General features: G+C 39.4%; 1 protein-coding gene across 1 annotated transcript in view; it reads right to left on the reverse strand.

Moving 5' to 3' along the window:
• LACE1 (lactation elevated 1) overlaps positions 1-25,184 on the reverse strand; it is a 390,750-nt gene that overhangs the window by 321,314 nt on the left and 44,252 nt on the right. The window contains exon 2 of the mRNA XM_006881166.1: positions 20,248-20,471. Within this exon, the coding sequence (XP_006881228.1) occupies positions 20,248-20,471 (224 nt within the window). The remainder of the gene's footprint in view (positions 1-20,247; positions 20,472-25,184) is intronic.

A 25,184-nucleotide genomic window follows, 5' to 3' on the forward strand; every position in this document is an offset into this window, starting at 1 on the left:
TTCTGTGATTTCAAACACATCAGCTGATGGTAGTTCCTTATGTTGGGATCAGTGTCTCTGAAGTTTAGTCGCAATATTTCTGCTAATTGTGCATTTTCATATATATTTGATAGTCTATAAGACTCTATGAATGGGAAAAACCATAAAAGTTATACAAGTGTTCAGGTCATTCATTCATAGAGTCACCATGAGTCATCTATGACTCAACGGCACTTAACAACAACAACAACATAGAGAGAGCTCTTTTGGCTCAGTGGACAGAAAGTTATGCTACCAAGCCAAAGGTGGGTGATTTTAATCTGCGGCCCTCAGGCCTGGTTTTAATTGTTTTTGGTCAAACAGTCTTCTAAGTGGTATAGCACTGGTCTGTCCATTTGCTTTACAGAGGTAACTCATAGTTGCCATGATGCTAAACACTGTGACACTGATGTGTCAAATGTGATAATGCTTAGCCATGGTGAATACTGTTTGGTGGAGCTCCCCAATTAAAACAAGCTTGGAAGCAGGAGTGGCATCCATTTCTGAAGTAGTTTGCCTCCAGAAACTCTATGAACATGGAGAAATGATGAAAATTATACAAGTGTTCATCAGGTCTTTTGTTCATAGGGTCTACTACTCAATGACACTTAAGAACAACAACATAAGACTCATCAACAAGTTGCATTATGCAGATGACACTTTGCTTGCTGAAATTGAGGAAGATATGAAACACTTGCTGCAGAAGAACAAGGACTACAGCCTTCCTTCGGTATGTATCACGTCTCAGCATCAACAAAGGTCCTCACCATAGGACCAACAGTAAACATTATGATAGATGGAGAAAGAATTGAAGCTGTCAATTATTTCATCTTGCTTGTATCCACAATCAACAGCCTTGGTACCAGAAGTTAAGAAATTAAGAGATAAAATATATTGGGCAAGTCTGTTGTCAGGGACCTCTCCAAAATGCTAAAGAGCAATGATGTAAATCTGAAGACTAATATAATGCAGGCCATTGTTTTCTCAGTCACTTGCTATGCATCAGAGAGCTCAACAGTGAATAAGGATGGCTGAAGAAAAATTGATGCATTTGAAGTGCTGGTGAAAGAGAGTACTGACTATGTCATAGACTGCCAAAGGCACAGATGTATCATGGAAAAAGTGCAGCCAAAGTGGTCCTTGGAGGCAAAGATGGTGAAGATTCATCTTTCATACTTTGGACATGTAGCTAGGCAAGGCTATTCCTTAGAAAGTGACATATCATGTTTGAAAAGATGGAGGGCCAGTGAAGGAGAGGAAGACCTCCATCTGCAGGGATTGGCACAGTGCCTTCAGCAATCAGCTTGAGTGTGTCAGAGATGATGAAGATGGCTCAGGACAAGGCAAGTTTCATACTGGCTGTTTATAGGATCACTATGAGTCATATTCACCTCAACAGTACCTAACACAACAACAATATGTGCCACAGGGAGCTCTGGAGGCTTAGTGGCAAACAGCTGTACTGCCAATCCAAAGGAATGTGGTTCAAATCCACCAGCTACTCCATGGGCTGGGCAATCTCTTCCTGTGATATTTACTGCCTCTGAAAACCTGTTGGAGGGTCAACTACGGGTCAGTTCCAACTCAATAGTATATAACAACAACTTGGAGAGTGGGTTTTTTGATTTCTTGAGGGTTTTTATAAGTAAGTGAAAGTCATTCAAAGATAACGGTTTATTTATTTACTAGCTGTGTGCCCGTGGGTCAACTCTCTAACCCTCTATTTCCTTATCTATTGGGTACAGGGCACAGGATAGAGGAGTTCCCAGGCGTGGCCCACTACTGCAAGTCTAATCTCAGACCTATTTGCTCACACTGTAGAAATACTGCAAATTTCATATATATATATATATATATATATATATTGATACTTACTATCACACAAACTTGTGAACAAGAAAAAAAGAAACATCATACTCTTGGATGCACTCCCTTAAAGATCTGAACAATGGAATAATTAATATCAAGTTATTTTACATCTGTATGAATTTTATACTCAATAAATTAAAAATACTTTCAAGAACACAAACTATGACCTCATGTACCTTGAAACCAGAACTAGATGGGACTCAACTACTATTAGCAACCATTCTAATCATGGCCACAACAGACAGATCCTGATAGAATGGAGACAAAAGAAACCCAAATTCCTTCGCAAAAAATACCAACTAGATAGGTGAAGAATAGAGAACTCCCCAAGATTTTTGCCCTGAGTTCGCCTTCAAACACTGAATTGAAACTAACACCTCAGGTCATGTTGTAGCTAAATAACAAATTGACTAAAAAAGAATAGCATCTATACCTACTTTGTTTCTTTAAAAAAAGACCCACAAAAACTATATGAGACCAAACTATAAATAATTGCTTAGAACCATTGTTCTCCAATCATGATATAGCTATACTACATATAAATGATGAAGAATGACTTTTAAAATCTCATATTAAGATATCTTCATTCCATTTACATGCACCCAGACTGCTAAAGAATTCTGAGGGAAAGTCTCATAACCCTGTAGAGTAATCCAGATTACTCATTTTTTTTAACAATTCTGTTTTCTCAGTTTATTTTCCCAAACTACAAAAATACTATGGAGTTTTTTCACCTCCCTTCAAATTGAACTACACTTCACACATCATTTTTAGCACATTATGATATTTCCTACTTGTTCAGCTTAGTGGTAAGGAGTTGTCCTGCCAACTCAAAGGCACACTGTTCAAACCCACCAGTCACTCTAAAAGAAAGACAATCTCCTCCTGTGCAGCTTACCTGAAAATCCATTGAAGAGTCAACTATGGTTTCTTTTCAACTCTGTACATTACAACATGTTAATGTAACAAAATAAATGGCATTAGGAAATCTCCTCATATCCTATAAGAACCTGCAATCTCACCCATGTCTATATCCTTCCTACCTTCCCTACTCTTATAACAGAAGACCTTTTTTAAAAAAAATTTTTTATTACTTTTTTTTATGTGTGTACCATCAAATCGGATCTGACTGGTACAGGAAGAAATTGTCCCTTCTTCAGCAGAGCATCTGGTAGATTTGAACCGCATATCTCTGGGATTGAAGTGCAACTTCTTGCCACTAGGCCACCAGAGCTCACCCAGAAGACCATTCTTATTCCTATGCAACCTTCTTAATTATAAGAAGCCGATACCATAGAAAGTTCCAGCATTGAGAATCTACTAGTGGCTTTGAGAGAGAAAGATGGACAGTATTTCCCTGTTATGATTTGCAGCCTCAGTATTCCAATAATCACCATGTTACTGTTTTTGTGTGCCATTGAGTCAACTACAGCTCATAGTGACCCTATCAATCAGAATCAACTTGATAGAAGTGACTTTTATCCAATCTCCTAACAATTTTGATATGTCATTCCTGCCTTCCTCCTCCATGGCCTTTCAAATTAAATTTATCTTTCTCTTGTAATCCTTTTCATCAACATTTTCTAAATTTCTCTTCTTTCTGGCATCTTTTTCATCAGCATCTTCTTATAAATCTATTTTTACTATATTGAAACAAATTGAATATTTCCAAGCAAGACATAAGCCCAAAAGTTATAGGGAAAATATGAATATACTAAAAACACAACTACCTAGCCAACTAACTAGAAGAGATACACATTTACTTTACCCAAATATTTTTATTACAAAAATAGATGACCCAACAAAGCATGGAAGTTATTGAACAATATCACTAATAACACACACTAGCAAAATCCTGCTGAAGATTTTCCAGTAACAACTGGAATAGTATGTTGGCAAAGAATTACCAGAAACACTGGGTTTAGAAGAGGTAGTGGCACTAGAGACATTATTGCCAATGTAAGCTGTATCTTGGCAGAAAGCAAAGAGTACCAGAGAAATGTCTGTCTGTGTTTCATTGACTATGCAAAGGCATTTAAGTGTGTGGATCACAACAAATTGTGGCTAACAAAATGGGAATCCCAGAACACTTGATTGTGTTCCTGTGAGACCTATACGTGGACCAGTCCTCCAAACAGAGCAGCCAAACACTTCATGGTTCAAAATCAGGAAAGGAGTGTGTTAGGGATGCATCCTATCTCCATACCTTGTCAATCTATATGTAGAACAGATCATTCGAGAAGCAGGGCTTTATGAGGAGAAATGTAGCATCAGGATTAGAGGAAGACTCATCAATAATCTACATTACACAGAGGACACAACCTTGTTTGTCAAAAATTAAGAGAACCTGAAACACTTGCTGCAAAAGGTCAAGGACTGTAGTTTGCAATTTGGACTGAAGCTCAACATCAAGAGGACAAAGATTTTCACTATTGGGACAACTGAAAGCACCATAATGGATAGAGAAGAGACTGCAGTTGTTAACAATTACAACTTGCTTGGCTCCACAATCAACACTCTTAGCACCAGCAGTCAGAAAATCAAAAGACAAATTGCATCGGGAAAATATGCTGTCAGGGACCTCTCCAGAGTACTGAAAAGCGACGATTTGCTTAGTCTGGAGACTAAGGTGCAGCTAATCTAAGCCATGGTATTCACAATTGCTTGCCATGCATCAGAGAGTTGGACAATGACTAAGGATGACAGAAGAATCAACTACCTCAAGTTGTGGTGCTAGAAAAGAATCTTGAACATACCATGGACTGCTAAGAAAACAAATAGGTCTGTTTTGGAGAGGGTGAAATCAAGCTTTTCCTTGAATGTTAGGATTTTGAAGCTCTGTCTCACACACATACTTTGGGCATGTGGCCAGGAAGGACCAGATCTTGGAGAAGGACATCATGCTCAGAAGGGTGGAGGGACAGCCCAAGAGAGGAAGACCCAGGATGAGATGGATTGGTACAGTAACTGGGGCAAAGGGTTAGTGTGTTGGAATTAGTGAAACTTAGGACAGCGCAGGCTTCAGAGCTGCTGTACATAAGGTTGCTATGGCTCACAGGTGACTCGATGGCACAAACAAAACAACAACTAGCAAAAAATTTTGTACAAAGGCAAATAATGAGCTTTAAAAATTCTACAGTATTAGTGGAGTGGCAGGGCGGGGGGGGGGAGGGACTGTAAAACAATGGGGGAAACTTTCACTTTTCAGAGAAGAATGTACTGGGAGTGGGCTGGGCAGGGAGTAAAGTGCAAAGACAAATAAATGGAAATCCAAAGTCTCTGTAAATTTTCATTAAAATTAATTTTAAAAATTCTGCCATATTCATTACAGATGAATGCTTATTTCCTTAATGAACAGAGTATTTACAAACCAATAAGAAAAAGATTAATAACCCAATTAAAAATACAATGAACACCCATAGGTGATTCATTGAAAAACAAATATAAATGGCTTAACCAATTAAAAAATGATTAATATATTCACTGTTTATCTGAATTCAAATTTAACTGGATAGCCTGTATTTTCATTTGTACTTGATAAACCCGACAACTTCATTAAATAGGTAATATTATTAAGTCCAGTGTCAAATATCTTGCATGTGGCAACAGTGTTAAATCTTCAGTCAGCCTAAGCATATTATATTTTTTCAAAATAAGAAGTTGGAGAAAAATAATGTGACACATTATTGTATTAACTTTACTTTTGAACAAAATCTAAAAATTTCTAACATATATCAATAATATCAAGAACTTTTCTAAGGGATTTCTGCTATTAACAAAATTAAAGAAACAACAAGAACAGACTTCCTCTGCATTAAAATGTCTTACAACACACAGAAACCCAGATCAGATCACCAGCAGCAGGAAAAGCAGAGGTAGTGGAGAATCAGACACTGGTATGAAATAGAGCTGAATCAGAACTGCTGTCTCATGGAACCAGAGCTGAGGATCTTCACCTAGGCTTACTGACAGGGCAGAGGGTTAGAGACTAAGAATTCCATCATTGACAGAACTAAAATTGTTGTTATTGTTGTCATTGTTATGTGCCGTCAAGTCGTTTGAGACTCATAGCGACCCTAGGTACAACAGCCCTAAACACTGCTCTGTCCTGTGCCAATTGCACCATGTCCAATACACCCATTCCCATTACCCCCGTCACTGAATCAATCTATCTCATAGAGGGTCTTCCCAGCCTGTGCTGTCCCTCCACCCTACCAAGCATGATGCCCCTCTCCAAGGACCCATCCCTCCTTACAACATGTCCAAAGCATGTTAGAGGGAACCTCAGAATCCTTGCCTCCAAGGAACCACCCAGTTTAACCCTTTCCAGGATGAATCTGTTTGTTTTCCTAGCAGTCCATGGTACCCTCAATACTATTCTCCAGCACCACAACTCAAAGGCATCAATTCTCCTTCTATCAAAAATCTGCGTTATGCAGATGACACAACCCTGCTTGCTGAAGCTGAGGAGGACATGAAATGCTTGCTGCAGAGAGTCAAGAACTGCAGCCTTCAATATGGATTCAGGCTCAATGTCAAGATGACAAAGATTCTCACCAACGGACCAATTGGCAGCATCAGGATGGATGATGAAGAGATTGAGATTGTTCTCAGCTTTAGTTTGCTTGGTTCCACAGTCAACACTCTTGGCACCAGTAGCCAGGAAATTAAAAGACATATTGCGATGGGAAAGTCTGCTGTTGGGGACCTCTCCAAAGTACTGAAGAGTAATGGTGTCTCTCTGGAAACTAAGGTGAGTCTGATACAGGCTTTGCTATCACTTGTCATGCATCAGAGAGTTGGACAATGACCAAGAAGGATAGAAGGAGAATTGAAGCCTTTGAGCTGTGGTGCTGGGGAACTAAAATGAGCAGAGCTTTATACTGGCCCAGAAACTCCAGGTAGGATCCTGAGAGGTTTAAGGTTAGTGGGAGACCTGCCTGTAAGCACATCTACGAAGAAGCTGTCCTGACTGGAAACTGTATCCTGAGTATTTTCAACCTAAACTGCAACCTGCTATTTCCTCATAAACTTCATGATTATGTGGGGAATAAATTTATTTCAAACAATATTTCCACAACTTTTCAAAACCATGATCAAAATTATTCCCTTACTTGAGATTTTATCAGCTAAACTGAACCTTTTAGGCAATATCTTAATACATGGAGAAAAGATTGAATCTGTCAACCTCATTTTATTTGGATCCACAATCAGTGCACTTGGTAACAGCAGTCAGGACATGAGGAGACATATTACAGCGGCAAAGTCAGCAGTCAGGAACCTCTCCAAATTACTGAGGAACAATGGTGTTTGTTTGATGACTAAGGTGCACCTGATTCCAGCCATGGTCTTTGCAATCACCTTCTGTGCTTCTGAGAGCTGGACAATGAATAAGGATGACAGAAGTAGAATTGGTATCTTTGAATTGTGGTAAGGAAAAGTACTGAATATCCCACGGACTATAGTGTCTTGGAAAAGGTACAGCCAGAGTGCTCCTTGGAGATAAGGATGATAAAGTTTTATCTCACATTCTTTGGGCATATTGTTAGAGAGGCTAAACCTTGGAGAGAGACATCATGCTTGGAAAGGTGGAAGGATGGTGAAAGAGAGGAATAACTTCAAACAGGTGAACTGACATAGTGACTGTAACAATAGGCTCAAGTGAGTCGGAGAGTGTGACACAGGATAGGACAGGATTCAGATCTTTTGTTCACTGGGTCCCTAGAAGTTGTACAAGGCTCGACTGCAGCTAACAACATCAGCTAAAAGTACAGCATTCCAAATATTTTCATACAATGACTTTGGCTTTATCTTTTGTTACCTATGATATTAATATTCTAGCATTAAAAAAATGATCAAATGTCATTTTCTTAAAAGTGATAAAGTATGTTGTCTGTCTTCTGGATTATTACCCACCTGCTATCCCAGAATCATTCCCATTATCACAATTAGATAATAGGGGTGATGCTATTAAAATAGAAAGTGTTGTTCTCCATTTGTTTAAAATGCAGGAATACTACTTTCCTTGTTTCTCCCCACTCCCTAAACTATTCCATTATTATCTCCCAAAATGATAGAATCAGGGACAATGATTCCAGCTGGAATGCTAAGTTTAATTATGTCCTTTTTAAAACTAGCATTATATCATTCTCCGCATAGACAATTTTTTTTTACAAAAGTACATCACTGCAGGTTTCTACAAAGATCTTTAAAAACTAAAAGCCTGAACTATATGTTAGCATCTATAAATTCTCTTTAAGTGAAAATCTGCTTTTAAATACCTTTCGTTGATTTGCAGAACAACCTCCTACAACCTAAAGCACACTAATTTCTTCAGTTCACTCGTATAATTAAGCCTATTTAAGTATCTAAATAACTAGCAAGCAGAGGTGCTCAAACCTCTACAATAACCAGCTTAAGAAGTAGTTCAGTTTCTGGTTATAATAGAAATTGAAGATACAAATGACTTTTTAATGTCTCATGTATCTAAGCAACCAACATTTTTTAAAATTTTTATTTATTTTTAATTTGGTGTACCATCAAATTGGATCCGACTGGCACCAGAAGAGTTTGCCCCTCCTTCTCCAGCAGAGAATCTGGTGGATTTGAATCGTGCACCTTCTTGCCACTAGGCCACCAGAGCTCCCAGCAACCAACATTTATAAATGTCCATCTGTGTCATGGAGTCCGTAAAGGGTTCAATGGCTAATGCATTCAGTTGCTAACTGAAAGGCTGCAAATTTTAGTCTACTCACAGGTGACTCAGAAGAAAGATCTGGCCACCTGCTTCTGAAAAGTCAGCCACTAGAAGCCTTACGAAGCACCTTTCCACACTGACACACTATGGAATTGTTGAGTCTGTATCAACTCAACAGCAACTGGTGGTGGTAGAAGTATGCCACTAAGACAGAAGCACAGGAGTAATTCCTCCAGCAAACCCTCCATGGCACTCACTCCTGACATTTGGATATCAGACTAACTCTGGTGAAGCTATATGCTAAGTCTCGTCTCCCCTAAACCAAAACCAAAACCTGTTGCCATTAAATTGATTTGATTCTAAGTGACTCTGTAAGGCAAATTTGAATGTCCCACAGGGTTTTCAAGGCTGTAATCTTCACAGAAACAGACTTCCACATCTTCCTAGGGATGGCTTGGTAAATTCAAGTTCTTGACACTTTGGTGAGCAGCTAAGTATGGCTTCTTTGGCCTTTCTTAACTCACCACTAATTTAGAAGGATGTCCAAGACATAAGTATCATTTGCAAACCAATCTTGAATCCACTGAAAGAAAGATGTAGGAAGTATCTCTTTTTTTTTTTTTTAGGAAGTATCTCTTAATCAAAGCTTCTTGAAGTTCTAAAAATAAGAAATTTAACTGGCCTTCCAGACACCCGCTGAGTTAGCTAAGAATTAATGGTAAAGAGAGAATGAGAAGAAATACTGAGAAACACAAAGAGACATTTTCCCATCTAGATACCTCAATAAGTCCATAGCAATCCCAAGAACTGCTTTTTGAGACAGGAGAGAATTGTTATGTGAAGATTTAATAATGACTTTACTATGTATTTATATGGTTTTTGTTTTATTTTGTATTTGTTTGTGGGTTGTTGTTTTGTTTTGTTTTGTTTTTTTCAAGCAACAAGCATGGCTTGAACATTAAGCATCTGATTTTGGCAGGGGGTAAGCTAGGGGTTCTGCAGACCCAGAAAAAACCCATATAGTATTTATGAGCTGAGCATATTGTCAGGAGGTGGACAATGAGAGAAGGGCCAAAAAGAAAAAAAAAAGATTGGAGGAGAAAAGACCCAGAGGCTAGCAGTCATGTCCAAGGACCTGCATGTAGCTCATTATGGCTGGAGCACTTTATTGCTGAAGCTTTTATTTACCAGCAGAGGACAATGATGGAAGATGCTGGCAAGGACCTTAAAGAACCTTTGAAAAGTTTTGTTCTTAGGGAGCTCTGGTGGCCTAGTGGCAAGAAGCTGCACTGCAATCTCAGAGGTACTCGGTTTGCAATCCATCAGATGCTGTGCTGGAGAAGGAGGTGCAATCTCCTCCTGTACCAGTCAGATCCGATTTGACAGTACATACAAAAAATAAAAAATATGTGAGTTGAAAAATAAAAAAAGAAGTTTGTTCTTACCCTAGGAGCACAAAGAAACCTTAAGGAGAATGGAATGATCAGATAAATGTGGTAGAAATATCGTTCTTAACAAAAGCGGAGATGAACTGAACTGGGAGCAGCTAGAAACAAGAACATCACTAAGAAAGAGATAATGATTGTCAGGGTAAAACAGTAGCAGACGACCAGGAGGAGGGAATAGACAGCAAGCAATACTAAAGAGATAACTTGGAGAACTAAAATCATACTGGGAAGTGTGCTCTGAAGAGATAGATGTTGATGTTCTTTTAGAATAGATATGCATTCCACATTCCAGAGGGACAAAACAAAAAAAATTAAACTAATAAGAGATAAAGCAGTAATCTAAACAGGGTAGTTCTTGAACAAGTCCTCCCTCCTCTTTAACCCCTGCTCTTGTGTGTTCCACTGTGGGGCAAGCCCACTGGCCAGGTACCGACATACTTCTTCAAGATATACTACAGAACTTCACATGCTTGAGCGGCACAAAGGCAGCAGAAGGCAGCTCTGTGGTACTCGCTCTTTCCATGAAGGACATGTGCCTTGCTTCCAAGCTGTGATGGCCTCAGCAGTGGGGCCTGAACAGAAATGCAAGTCCTGCTATCTTACATTTCAATGGGAAAAGGATGGCATAGTAGAAATTGATCTTTTTTGTGTGTTTTTAGTACTCTTATCGTGGAATAGAACTTTTCACACAGCCAGAAATCAACTTCATAATGCAAAATGGCTTACCAGTCAAGAAAAACGTCTAATTCTTTAAAAGTTTAATACTATTAAAAGAGAATATTATTTCCTACAAGTTACCCTTGGGGGTTTCTGGGTGGTGCAACAAATTAACACTATCAGTTGCTAAAAGAAAATCTGGAAGTTCCAGTCCACCCAGAGGTATCTAGGAAGAAAGAATTGGCAATCTATTTCTGAAAAACCGGCCAGTAAAAACCCTATGGATTAAAATTCCACATTTTTGGTACAGTGAATTATTTAACATAGCCCTTCTGGTCTTTGTAACTTCTACCAGACTGAGTTGTTGTTATTGTTGTTTTTGTTTTGTGTCGTCATGTCGCCTGTGACCCATAGCAACCCTATATACAGCTCTGAACCCTGCCCTGTCCTGAGCCAGTCTCACTAATTCCGGCATGCCAACCCCCATTGCCCCAGTTACTGTATCAATCCATCTCATACAGGATCTTCCTCTCCTGCGCTGTCCCTCCAAGCATGATGTCCTTCTCCAAGGTCTGGTCCCTCCTGGCCATGTGCCCAAAGTATGAGAGTCGAAGCTTCAAAATCCTTGCCTCCAAGGAGCAACCTGATTTCATCCTCTCTGGACAGACCTATTTGTTCTTTTGGCAGTCCATGGTGTGTTCAATACTCTGCTTCAGCATACAACTCAAAGGTATCAAATCTTCTTCTGTCATCCTTAGTCATAGTCCAGCTCCCTGATGCATAACAAGTAATTGAGGAGATCATGTCCTGGATCAGGCACACCTCAGTATCAGACTAACTTTAGCACTCTGGAGAAGTCCCTGACAGCAGAATTTCCCAAAACAATTGATCTTTTGCCTTCCTGACAGCTGGTGTCAAGAGTGTTGACTGTGGATCTGAGCAAGACAAAATTGTTAACAATCTCAATCTCTTCTCCATCTATCATGATGCAGCCAACTGGCCCAGTGATGAGAATCTCTGTTTTCTTGATGTTGAGATGAAATCCATTTTGAAGACTACAGTCCTTGACCTTCTGCAGCAGGCCCTTCAGGTCCTCCTCAATTTCAGGGAGCAATATTGTGTCATCTACATAACGAAGGTTGTTGATGAGTCTTCCTCCAATCCTGATGCAACAGTCTTCTTGATAAAGCCCAGCTTCCTGAGTGATTTGTTTGGCATATAGATTGAAAATGCAGAGAGAAAGGACACATCCCTGATGCACTTCTTTCTTGATTTTAAATCATGCATTGTTTCCTTGCTCTGTTCAGATTACTGCTTCCTGGTCTAAGTATAGGTTTGGTCTGAGCATAATAAAGTGTTTTGGGATTCCCATTTTTCTCAAGGTTAGACGCAATTTTTATGATCCACACAGTTAAATGCCTTGACATAGCCAATAAACACAAACGGACACTCTTCTGGTACTCTCTGCCTTCAGCTAAGTTACATCTGACATTGGCAATGACTGGCAATGACATTGGACTAGGAGAGCCCTAGTACCATGGGTTGTCCTAATCCAGCTTGCATTTTTGGTAGTTCTCTGTCGATGTACTGTTCTAGTTTTTTTTTTTTTTTATAATCTTCACTGGGTTTCCAAAGCTGTAAATTTTGTAGGAGAAAACTATCCCTTTTTCTCCAGCAGAGTAGCTAGTGGATTCGAACCTTGCAGCACTTTGGTTAGCAGTGCAACATGCTACACTGTGCACTTTGAACTCAATGTTATTTAAGATTTTCTCATGGATAAAGTTGTAGTGATCAGGAAATTGTGTCCAAGTCGTTCCACTCAAGCTACTTTTTGGTTGCTGCTGGGTGTCCTAGGGTTGATTCAGACGTGAGCAGTTCCAAGAGGAATGGCTAGAATAAATGGTGACAGCCCTAGCTCAAGGAAAAGAACTGAAAACAAAACAGCAAACTGCCTAGGGGCCTCTGAAGGGTCCTAGATAAACAACCGAAGGAATACAGGCAATGAGGTCCTTTGTAGCTCCTAAGAGAAAAGTACAGAGCCTGAACACTCCAAATATCCTGCTCACAACTTCCCAGTGCCAGAACTGAGACCTGATTCAAGACAGAGACATTCTTTTCTACCAAACTATCCATTGGTCTTGGGAGTAGGGGTAGGTAGCATGTCGGAGGAAGGTGGAAAAAATAATTTCTCACAAAAAAGACTAGAAAAGTACTCAGTGAGGAGTAGGAGAAATAGGAAAACTGTTTTGTGACCTCCTAATCCCCAGGTTTTTTGGCCTTCAATGTCTCTTCCAAAGATATAAAAAACTGGCAGTCCTGGACACCCTGGCTGATTAATGGAAACAGAGGTTGTCAAAGGAGCACCACACTCTATTTCATTCTCCCCCTCCCTGACTCTAGAAATGCTTGATTTGGCTGTGTAAAAATAATTCTAATTATAGTGATTTACATGAAATACTTACCATTTATGCCTAATTATCTCACAGCACAATAACAATTATGCATACATTAAATGTGTCAGATTAACCTGGTTGTGTTATTTGATAACAAAAGTAAAGTGTTTGTTCATAAATGCTCATTCTTCATAGTTTGTTGCTCATATAGTATGGTCATCTGCTCATAACCCTTCTTATGAGAGAAAATATTATTACATAGGCAAATGTTAGCAGCCTAATGTTTTGTCATTTTCTTTTCATTAATTAATAAATCTGGCACTTTTATTAAGGTATATTTTGTTGTGCTAGGATAGCTGGACAATAATTAAGGATGAGAGAAGGAGAATTAATGCCTTTGAGTTGTCATGCTGGCAGAGTCTTAAACAGATCATGGACTGCCTGGAGAACAAACAGATCTGTCCTGAAGAGGGTGCAACTGGGCTGTTCCCTGGAAACAAGAATTTTGAAGCTCCATTTCATATACTTTGGGCACATGGCCAGGAGGGACCAGTCCTTGGAGGAGGACATCATGATTGGAAGGGTGGAGAGACAACATAGGACAGGAAGACCCAAGATGAGATGGATGGACTCAGTGACTGGAGAAATGGATTAGGTCTGTCAGAGATGATGAGACTGGCTCAGGACAGGGCAGGGTTCAGAGCCAATATACATAGGGTCACTATGAGTCACAGGAGACTCAACAGACCATAACAACAACAGGATAGCTTAAACTTACATAGAAAGTTCCTTAAGAACTAAATAAGATTTACAAAGAAACCTTGCCATAATGAAATTTAAATATCAACACTAAAAGCAAAATTTAATACCCACAAAACCATAAATCATATTGACCAAAATTTAAAACTCTACAGATAAGTTTTTCTACCACTAGAAACTAACAGTAAAAATTTTTTTTCTTTAACCAGGAGGCTCCTTTTAGGCAAGGATTTTGAGGCTTTGTCTAACATACTTCGGACATGTTGTAAGGAAGGACAGGTCCTTGGAGAGGGACATCATACTTGGGAGGGTGGCAGGACGGCACAGGAGAGGAAGGCCCTCTATGAGGGGGATTGATTCAGTGACTGGGACGGGTGTGTCGGAGACAGTACGATTGGCACAGGACAGAGCAGAGTTTCAGGCTGTTGTACATAGGGGAGTCGCAAGTGACTTGAGGCACACAACATTAGTGAGTGCTATACACTGAACTGTACGCACAAAATTTTGTGTTTTAAATTGTACCCTGTATGATTGTGGTTATAATCTCATTTAGAAATGTTAATTAGGCAAGATTAGTGTAGAGTGTATCTCTTTTGCAATACAGAAGAGATTAAATAAGCAAATGAGAAAAGCAGGAATAGGAAAAGAAATGCAAAGCCATGTGAATACTGGCCAGGAACTGAAGCTTAAAGAGACAGGAACCTTCCTCCAGAGTCCACAGACAGCAAATGCCTTCTCCTACTGTCAATACTCTGAATTCAAATTTCTAGTCTCCTAATCTGCGAGAGAAGAAATTTATGCTTCTTAAAACCATCAATTTACCTTATTTCTATAGTAGCAGCACTGGGTAGCCCCAAGAAAACAAAAGTTCTCACCACTGGTCTACCATCATCAGGATAGATGGAGAAAAAAAATTGAAGTTGTCAGCTACTTAATTTTACTTGGATCCATAATCAACATTCATGGTAGTATCCATCTAGAAATTCAAAAGACATATTGTATTGGGGAAATATGCTGTCAAAGCTCTCTCCAAAATGCTAGAGGGCAATGATTCCAATTTAAGATTAAGATGAGCCTGATTCAAGCTAACGTAGTTTCAGTTGCTTCCTATGCATCTGAAAATTGGACAATGAAAAAGGAAAATGGAAGAACTAGTGGTGTTGGAGACAAAGACTGACTGGACTGCCAAAAGAACAAACAAATTTTGAAAGAAGTGCAACCAGCATGCTCCTTAGAGGCAAGAATGGTGAAACTTTGTCTCACTTACTTTGGACATGTTTTCAGGAGGAACCAGTCCTCGTAGAGACATCACACTGAAAACAGCAGAGGGTCAGCAAAAGAGAGGAAGACTCTCAACGAGATGAGTGACACAGTGACTGCCTGCCACAGTGGGCCTGAACTTGACAGAGGTAGTGAGGATGGTGCAGGCTAGGGCAAGGTTCAGAAGAGAATCAGTGCAAAACCGTGAGACGGCACGGCATAATACAAAATGAGATGACATGGCAGCAATGTTGGCAACAACAAAGGTGGCAGAAACCAGACTGCTATGAAACAGCTGTCAGCTCCTGGCCCATGAAGCAAGCACTGAGTGCCTGCTGGAGGAATGGGTACCTTAGGACATTTTCTGAGGGAGTTATATCTCCTGATCCATGGACCCAGACTTTGGGTCTACACTTACTGGCAGTGATGGAGTGCTTTCAGGCATAGGTGGGATGCAACCCTAAAAGTTCTAAAGATCAAGAACCAGGGAGAAGGGGGTGCATCAGCAGAGTTAAAGAGCTTTGTAACATGTGCCTGAGTTACAAAGGCTTGGACATAAGGTTGAGAGTCAATGAGAGGTTTGCCCATAAGTAAAGCTGTAAAGAATGTGTCCTAACAGAAGAAATCTATCATGAGTGTTTCCAAACCTGAATTGTAACCTATTACTTCCCTCATAAACACTGAAAGTTTACGCATCACCTGTGAGTTCCAGGTGGCCATTGCAATGTATTATCTAAGCCAGAAGAACAGCAGTGAGTGCCATGGGAGAACTGTCAGAATTATAAGCAACAGCTTTGGAGTGTAGAGGATAGGGATATGTCTGACTCATAAGAATTGTCTAACAGCCTGTGAAAAACCAGGTGTGAAAGCTCTGCCTGAACCAAGTGGAGGGATTGGCTGGCCTATTAGACTCTCACTCAGGAATTTAAACTGCAGTTAAGGGGGGAGAATTAAAACACTGGTAGATGGAGTAGAAAGAACACAAATGGAAATAGACATGATACACAGAGATGAATAGATAATAGCTGTGCGAGAATCACCGGGCACCTATTACCACCAAAGTGAGCAAAGTGTTCAGAACCACAGTGCGGCTGAAAGCAGACTCAGGCTCCAGGAGGTCTGGCTGGCCAACGGATGATAGGCCCTTCTTGATATTTTCATATACTGTCTTACTCTAAATCCTCATTTCTAACCGTTATCTAAATTCATCTCTATTCCTTGTGGCCAAAAGATGTTAACAGAATGAGCCATTTTCTTTTAATAAAATGAAAATATTTAAGTATAATTTCAAGTGCTTTTAAAAAAGTAAAATTCTTTTCATCTGTGTTTTTAAATAAAACACTACTAACCTTTGTTACAGGGAGCTCTGGTGGTGCAGTATGCAGCACGTTGTGCTGCTAACCGGAAGGCTCAGTCTCTGGTACTTCAAATCCACTTCCAGCTCCACCATACAAAGATGGGCAGTTTCTTCCCATAAGGGGTTGATTAGACATGTAATTCATTAATCACATCACTCAATGGTAGTTAATGTCATAATGTGTCCATGAAAGACTGTATGAAAAACCAATATAATTAAGTATACCTCATATAATTAAGTATAATAAGTATACCTTCAGTCAAATTAAAGAATTTTTTTAATTACTAAAAAAAATATTTACAGCCTCAGAAATCCAATGGAAGGTCAAGAACAAGTCAGAACTGACTCAAGGCAGTGAGTAAGTGAATGTATATATGGTGTCTTTATTCCAAAGGCTTTATAATAAAAGCCCATTTTGGATGTGAGACGGTGGCCACTCAATTAAAGGAAAACTAGTTTCTTAGGGTAACCCATATTCCAACTCTTAATATTTATCAAACTTTGATGATGATACAACTTATGATACTGTCTTTGGCAATAAAATAAGAAATAGGAATTTTCCTGATGTCTCGGCATTTTCACAAAAGCCCAACACTGAGGACATTGGGAGACAAGTTTCTTTGCATGATGTGAAGAAGCCCTAATCTCATTCATGCATGAATTACTTTTAGGGGGGAAAAAAAACACAGAGGCAAAAACAGGCCTAAAATTCAGTGGCACTGAAAAGAGGACTCAGGTTAGAGGAATCAAGCTTTTAGCGGGTTAAGGGGTATTGTAGCATTTCCCCATATATGCCACATGCCAAGTGTGCAATATTCCCAAGCAAAGCATGCAAAGAGAACAGGTTAAGAAGAAGATGAGATAGGTATCCCCAAACCCCAGACATCTGTCAGAACAGGATTTAGAATTGTCCAGGGAAGAACCTGACCTATATTCCAAGGAGTATGAGGTATATGCAACAGACAGTGGTACCTATTTCTTGTTTGTATATAAGTCTGACGGCAGAAGGTTGACTAAGCAACTCACGCAGTAGGAGTTGAAGAAAGAAAACGTCCTCTTTCCTTCAATCTAAGTGGATATTATAAAAAGTGACACCATTTAAGTTGTCCTGAAAGGACCTCTTTCAAGGAAGGTAAGTGCAATGGCAAGGCAGGCCAAGCAGAATGTGGTGATATGCAGTGCTGTTTCACAAGAGGTCAGTCAGGGAATGGTACAGTATGGAAGTCCACACAGGTAGTCTTGAAGAATCAAACAATATGTCCCTCAACAAAGAGCTAGCATGTCAGCACCTAGCACACAAAAGAACCCAGGAGCTGTTTCATTCTAATTCTCCATCCATCTCACTCACTCCAGTCTTAGAGAAGCCAGGTGAGCACAGAAAGGAAAAGCAAAACAAATCACTCTCCCTTCCCCACTGAGGATCCCTGGGCCAGACTTCAGCAAAAGGAAGAAGGAAAGCTTTGAATTCCATAGATTATTTTAAACTGAGTAACATACTTTCAAGTCCAACTATAAAGTGGTTTGAATTACTGAAGAGAAAGAAAAGGTGAAATAGCAAGGGGTCAGGAATACAGATCCAACAGTTTATTTTTAAAACTGGTGGGAAATTTCCAAGCTATTTTGTGATTGTACCTTCTGCATTTAACCCATCACATGCTTTTAACGGTTCAATTTTTTTTATTTCACATAAACGTTGGGAAAGCAAATACAACTATACCAAACAGCAAAGAGTTCAGACAGAATGTATTTCCACATATATCCATGTATGTGTTAGAACAAACAGGGAGCAAAGTTATGCAAACTTCCTGGTCATAATTGATGTCTTAAGAGAACGATTCACAAAGCTGCTAAGGGGCTTAAAATCACAATTGCAAAATGGCAAGACATAGAATTTTCACAGAGGAAGATATTTAAAAGGCCAACAGACATATGAAGAAATGCTTCAAATCACTGGCAATAAGAGAGATGCAAATCAAAACCACAAAGAGGTACCACCTCATTCCAGTAGCAGTGGCAAAGTTTAACAGGACAGCAAGTAATAAATGTTGGAGAGGCTGTGCTGAGATGGGAATTCTGTTACATTGTTGGTGGGATTGTAAAATGGTACAACCACTATGGAAAGCAGTTTGGTGTTTCCTCAAAAAGCTGAACATAGAAATTCCATATGACCCAGCTATTCCACTGCTTGGAATTTACCCCAAGAAAATGAGAACTGTAGCTCAAAGAGAAACTTTTACACCAATGTTCACAGCAGCATTTTTCACCATCACAAGAACATGGAAACAGCCCAGATGTCCAACCACAAACAAATGGATTGAGAAGTTTTGGTACATTCATACAACGGAATACTACGCAACACGCAGGAGCAATCATTTTGTAAATTACTACCTAACTTGAGAGGAACTGAAGAGCATTACGCTAAGTGAACTAACTCAGTCCCACAAGGACAAATACTGTATAAAACCATTATTGTAGAATGAAGGGAGCTCTGGTGGCCTAGTGGCAAGAAGTTGCACTGCAATCCCAGAGGTACGTGATTCAAATCCACCAAATGCCTCCTTCTGTACCAATCAGATCTGATTTGATGGTACACATACAAAAAATAATAAAAATAAAAATTAAAAAAGACAACAAACTGTTGTTATTGTAATGAGTATGAAGATCCAAGGAGGGAGGAGGGTTGAAGCATAGGGGTGAGGATGGGTGGGGGTTGCACAATTTGATGTGGGGGGGGAAGTGAAGGAAATGGGAAGTATCTCTTGTGAAAAACAATGTATTCAAACTTTGTAAATAAATCAGTACAAATTTAAAAAAAAAACGGTCTCAGGACACATCCAGGTCAATTGGCATAACACAGTTCACAAAGACAATGTTCTTACTGTAGACAGTAGCAACTAGGGTCTTAAACACTGGAGAGCAGCCATCTGAGATACAACCATTTCTCATCCCACATCAAGAAGAAAGAAGAATGAAGAAAGTCAAGGACCTGAGGGAACAGCCCAAAGGACTAATGGACCACATAATCCACAGCCTCTAATACCCAGAGACCAGAAGAACCAGTTGGTACCCAGCTACCACCACTGAAGCCTCTGCTCAGGACAACATAAGACCCTGAATAGAACAGGAGAAAAATGTAGAACAAACTTCAAAATCATATAAAAGACCATATTTACAGGTCTCATAGTGGCTGATGGAACACAGGGGTTATGTGCTTGAGACACTTTTAAATCTGGAACTGGACCCACCATTCCTGAGGAACTCCTTACAGCCAAACAACACATGTGATTGTTGTTAGATGCCATCAAGTTGAGTACAACTCATAGCAACCTTAAGAACAACAGATCTGAACCTTGCCCTGTCCTGAGCCATCCTTACCATCTCTGATATGCTCCAGCGCATTTTTACAGTCACTGCAACCATGCACTTTGTTGAGGGTCTACACACAGGTTTATTACCAAATGAATAATAACAATGATGAGGATCACACCTTCTCAGGATAATCAATCTTAAGAGACCAAAAGGGCTGTAATTACCCCAAAATAAAACTCGGAAGATAGGAAGGGACAGAAAAGAAGGATACATGGAAATGGGGAAATCAGGTAGGAAGTGAGAAGAGTGCTGTTACAGTAAGGGGACTACAACTAAGGTTACAAAATGTTTAACAAATGTTAAATGGGAAATGAGTGTGCTCTTGTAAACTGCCATCCAAATCACAATAAAAATAAATAAGTTTAAAATAAAAACAAGTACATTTTTACTTAACAATTAAAAACCCCATGCAAATCTTACCTTTGAGAAGAGACTTCGTGCCTCTATACTATATCCTTTAAGGTCCTCGTGTAATTTATGCAAACACTGCATGACTCTTCTTTGATGTTCATCATCCTTTAGCTCATGAGCTTTGATCAGAAAGTCATAGTGGTCCAGGGGTCCTTGGCAAACAGCCAAAGCTTTTGAATACGCCTCTGCTGCAGTAGTTACAGGGGTACCCTTGGATGTCTGAACTGCATAGGCTGTAAACAACAGGATATAAGAAATTTTAGACTCTCTTATGTGAAGATATTTTAGAGTTCTATATATGTTTGTTAAAGGTCACATTAAAACTCTTTACTCATTTTAAGTGTATACATTTGAGCAATTTCTTTAAAGATCTTGTTTATAAAAGTAATAACACAAAAATATTTTGCACAATAAATTTATTTATAATTGTTTAATGGGAGGACATAATATCTGTTGTTGTTGTTATGTGCCATCAAGTTGCTTCAGATGAAGCCTCAGAATCCTTGCTTCCAAAGAGCAGCCTGGTTTAACCCTCTCCAAGATGAACCTGTTTGTCTTCTTAGCAGTCCACGGTACATTCAATACTCTTCTCCAGCACCACAGTTCAAAGGCATCCATTCTCCTTCTAGTCTCCCCAGTCATTGTCCAACTCTCTGTAGCATTACAATTGATTGCAAAGACCGTGGCTTGTATCAGGCACACCTTAGTCTCAAGAGTGACACCATTGCTCTTCAGTACTTTGGAAAGGTCCCTATGACAAAGGGACATAAACTCTACAACACACTATTATTGGGACCTGTGTTATAGAGTCTCTGCTTTGTCTCCAATCTATCAAAGAAGTCACCTGAATTTTCCAGATCCTTCTCCAAATCCAGGGTGGTGTCTTTCTTTGACACCAGGTCTATTTCAGTTTCTCATGCACCAAGACTGAGGTGGAGAAACTAATCACAAAGAATTTCTAAGGCCTCTTTAATATCTATCCAAAACAATACATTTAGGTATTACCATAGTGCTGTCGGTGCTCTGCTCATGAAACTTATTTCCATAATCTTTTTTTAAAACTGGTTTGCTTACAAAGTTCATATACATAGTGTTTCACATTATTCCTCATTCATATTGTATTGTATTTTATACAATCATTCCCATGTTTTATGTCTTATAAAATTAATCACCATTGGACCCTGCCCAGGATTACCTGTCTTTTCACCCAGATCCTTCCCATTTCCTTCACCCCTTCCCTCAACCCACAAACTGTGAAACCCTGTGCTTTTGTCCCTACCCATCCTCAGACCTCTGCTCCCATCCATTTCCCCTTTGGGTTCCCATACATGTTTTACTAATTATCCTTCTATTTTTACAATATTAGTCTTACGCGATATTTGTCCTTATGAGACAGAGTTAGTTCACTCAGTATTATGATCTCCATCTCTCCCATGGTATGTAGTATTTTTTGAGGGCTGAACACAGAGGATAGGGACATAGCAGGTATCTGCTTAAGACAGTATTTTGATCCTTTTAATAACCTCATCTGTATCACAAAAAAATTGGTGGTGGTGGTTCCCACTCATAATTCCACTCAATATCAAGGGCAGGTTCAATGAACAGATTAAGAAACAACAAAAAAGGCAGAAATCTGGCACAATTTTAAGATGAAGATTTCTCAAAATGCTTTCAGAATATTTCACTTGTTTTACTGAATACTGTGCTTCCTTTGGTAACAAGGTTGGTGATATTAATTTCCTTTGTAACTAATAGTAATAAAGGAAGAAATTCAAGCTGCTCTGAAGAAATTGGCAAAAAAGCAAGGCCCCAGGAATTGATGGAATACCAATTAACATATTTCAACAAGCAGATGCAGCCCTGGACATGCTCACCAGATTGTGCCAAGAGATATGAAGGGTTGACTGGAAGAGAACCATGTTTGTTCCCATTCCAAAAAATGGTGATCCAACAAAATGTGGAAATTCTTGAACAATATCATTAATATCACATGCAAGCAAAATCTTCCTGAAGATTATCCAAAAAGAACTGGAGCAGTACATCAACAAAGAATTGACAGAAACATAAACTGGGTTTAAAAGAGGCCATGGCACTAGGAATATCATTGCTTATGTCAAATAGACCTTTGCTGAAAAGAGAGTACCAGAAGGCTATTTATGTTTTATCAACTATGCAAAAGCACTTGACTGTATGGGTCACAACAAATTGTGGCTAACGTTGAGAAGAATGGGACTCCTACAACATTTAATCATGCTAATATGAAACCTAGACCTAGACCAAGGTTCTATGGTGTGAACAGAGCAAGGGAACACTGCATGGTCCAAAATCAAGAAACGCATATATCAGGGATGTATCCTTTCTCCAAACCTTTTCAATCTATATGCTGAAAAGATCATTCGAGAGGCTAGACTTTATGAAGAAGAATGCGACATCAGGATTGGAAGAAAACTCATCAAAAACCTTTGTTATGCAGATGACACACCTTGCTCACCAGAATGAATGGAAATCCAAAGTCTCTGTAAACTTTCATGAAAAACAATTTAAAATTAAAAAAAAAACCCAAATAAACTGAGGAGGACTTGAAGTGCTTGTTGCAGAAGATCAAAGACTGAAGCTTTCTCTATGGATTGCATCTCAACATCAGCAAAACAAAAAATGTCATCACCAATAGGCAGCAACATGACAGATGGAGAAAAGACTGACATTGTTAACAATTTCATCTTGTTTAGATTCATAATCAACATCCATGGCACTAGCAGTCAAAAGAAATATAAAGACATGTTGCATTGGGAAAATCTGCTGTCAAAGACTTCTCCAGCGAGCTAAAGACCAACAATGTCAGTCTAAAACTAACACATACATGATCCAAACCATAGTCTTCTTAATTTTTTTCTATGTGTCTAAGAGGTGGACAATGAACCTTGTCAGAAGAATTGATGCCTTTCAATTGTGGTGCTGGAGAAGATTATTGTTCTTTTTGCCAAGAGAACCAAGAGGTCTGTCCTGGAGAGGGTGAAAACAGTTCGTTTCTGGGAGAAAAGGCTTTTGAAACTTCATCTCACATGCTTTGGGCATGTTGTCAGGAGGTGCCGGGCCTTGGAGAAGGACATCATGCTCAGAAATGTAGCGCATCACTCAAGAAAGGAAAGCCCTGGATGAGATGGAGTGACATAGTGACTGTGGCAATAGGGTGAGATGTGTCAGAGCCAGTCAAGTCAACCCAGAACAGGTTAAGATTCAGAGTCATTGTTCACAGAGCAGTTATGAGTCGTAGCCAACTTGACAGTACACACCACCACCACCACCATTTTCTTTGTTGCAGTAACAAAAAATAATTTACTAGGAAGAAAATTAACAGTCACAATGTTATTTTTATCTTTTTCCCAAGAAAGAGAAGAGGGGGAAATCAAGAATATACCAATGTTCAAGATAGAGCTGGACTGTCTTCCAATAATTATCTTCCTTTCTGAAGAGATATTTTTAGCTGAGCATGTAACTGCCCAATTAAATACTATATTTTCTGAGTTCTCTTGCAATCGGGTTTGGCCATGTTGTCAAATTCTAAATATTAGATAAGAGCAGAAATGTGCTCGATGTACTCAAGGAGAAAAGATGTATCCTCCTCTCTCCCTTTTCCTCTCATCCCTTTGGCTGGAATAAGTGTGATGATAGCAGCTGAAAATGCAACTGAGAAATAAGATGCATGCATAATGCTAAGCAAAGCAGAGCAGTAAGGCAGACAGAGGCTGGTTCCCCAACAATGCTGAGCCACCAGCTCAGCTCTACAATGTTGTTGTGATGTGCCATCAAGTCAGAACCAACTCATAGCTGAGCCACCGGTGGGTTTTCAGAGGTTGACTGACTTAGGCTCAAGTATGGCAGTGAGAATGAGGATGGCACAGGGGAGGGCAGGATTCAGATCTGCCATTTAAAGAGTTGCAATGAATTATAGTTAACTCAACAATGCCTAACAATAACAAATTACATGGAAAGAGACTGCACAACTTTCTCCTGTGGAGCAGCTGGTGGACTTGAACTGTGTAACTCAGGGTTGGCAGCACGACTCCTTATTACTAAGCTGCCAGAGCTCCCTAGCTCTAAGAAACACCTACCTAGATTTTTATATGAAAGGAGACCAAATTCATTTTCTTCTTAAAGTAGCATGTTTTGGGGTCTCTTTGTTATGTCGTTGCTGTTAGATGGTAACAAGTTAGCCCTTACTCATAACAATCTTATATACAATAGAATGAAAACTTGTCTGATCCTGTGTCATCTTCACAGTCTCTTATGCTTAAGCCTATTGTTGCAATGACTATGTCAATCCATACTATGTCGATCCATACTCTACGATTTTTCAAAGCATGAAGTCTTTTTTCAAAGACTGGTCTATTCTGATAACATGTGAAAGCATATGAGATGAAGTTTTACTTACCATCCTTGCCTCTAAGGAGCACCAATACAGATTATTGATGCTGTTATTATGTACCACTGACATGGCATTAACTCAGAGCTGACCCTTCAGCACATTTTCAGAGGTAGTTAAATTGCTAGGGAGGAGACTGCCTATATTCCTCCCACAGAGCAGCTGGTGGGAAGACAATTCCTTACCACTAAGCCTCAGTTAAACTTCATTTTATTGCCTCTGAAAATTTGTCTGAAGGGTCAGCTATGGGTTCTTTCCAACTGTATGGCAAACAACAACAATAAAGAAGGTTCAAAACTACCACCCCTCTGTTAGTTTATTGTACCATGGTTGTTTGCAAATTGCTGCAATAGATATGTCACTGACATTTCAAATACCAACAGTCATCCACAGTGGACAGATTTCAGCATTACTTCCAAATTAGGACAATCTACTTGAAAAAATTAGCCAGTGGAAGTCTTATGGATCACAACAGAACATTGCTCAGGTTGCTTGTTTTATTTTAATTAATCAGGACGTGGTG

The sequence above is a fragment of the Elephantulus edwardii genome, unplaced genomic scaffold (assembly GCF_000299155.1).
Source record: "Elephantulus edwardii isolate Elephantulus edwardi_28Jun2011 unplaced genomic scaffold, EleEdw1.0 scaffold00013, whole genome shotgun sequence".
Lineage (NCBI taxonomy): Eukaryota > Metazoa > Chordata > Mammalia > Macroscelidea > Macroscelididae > Elephantulus > Elephantulus edwardii.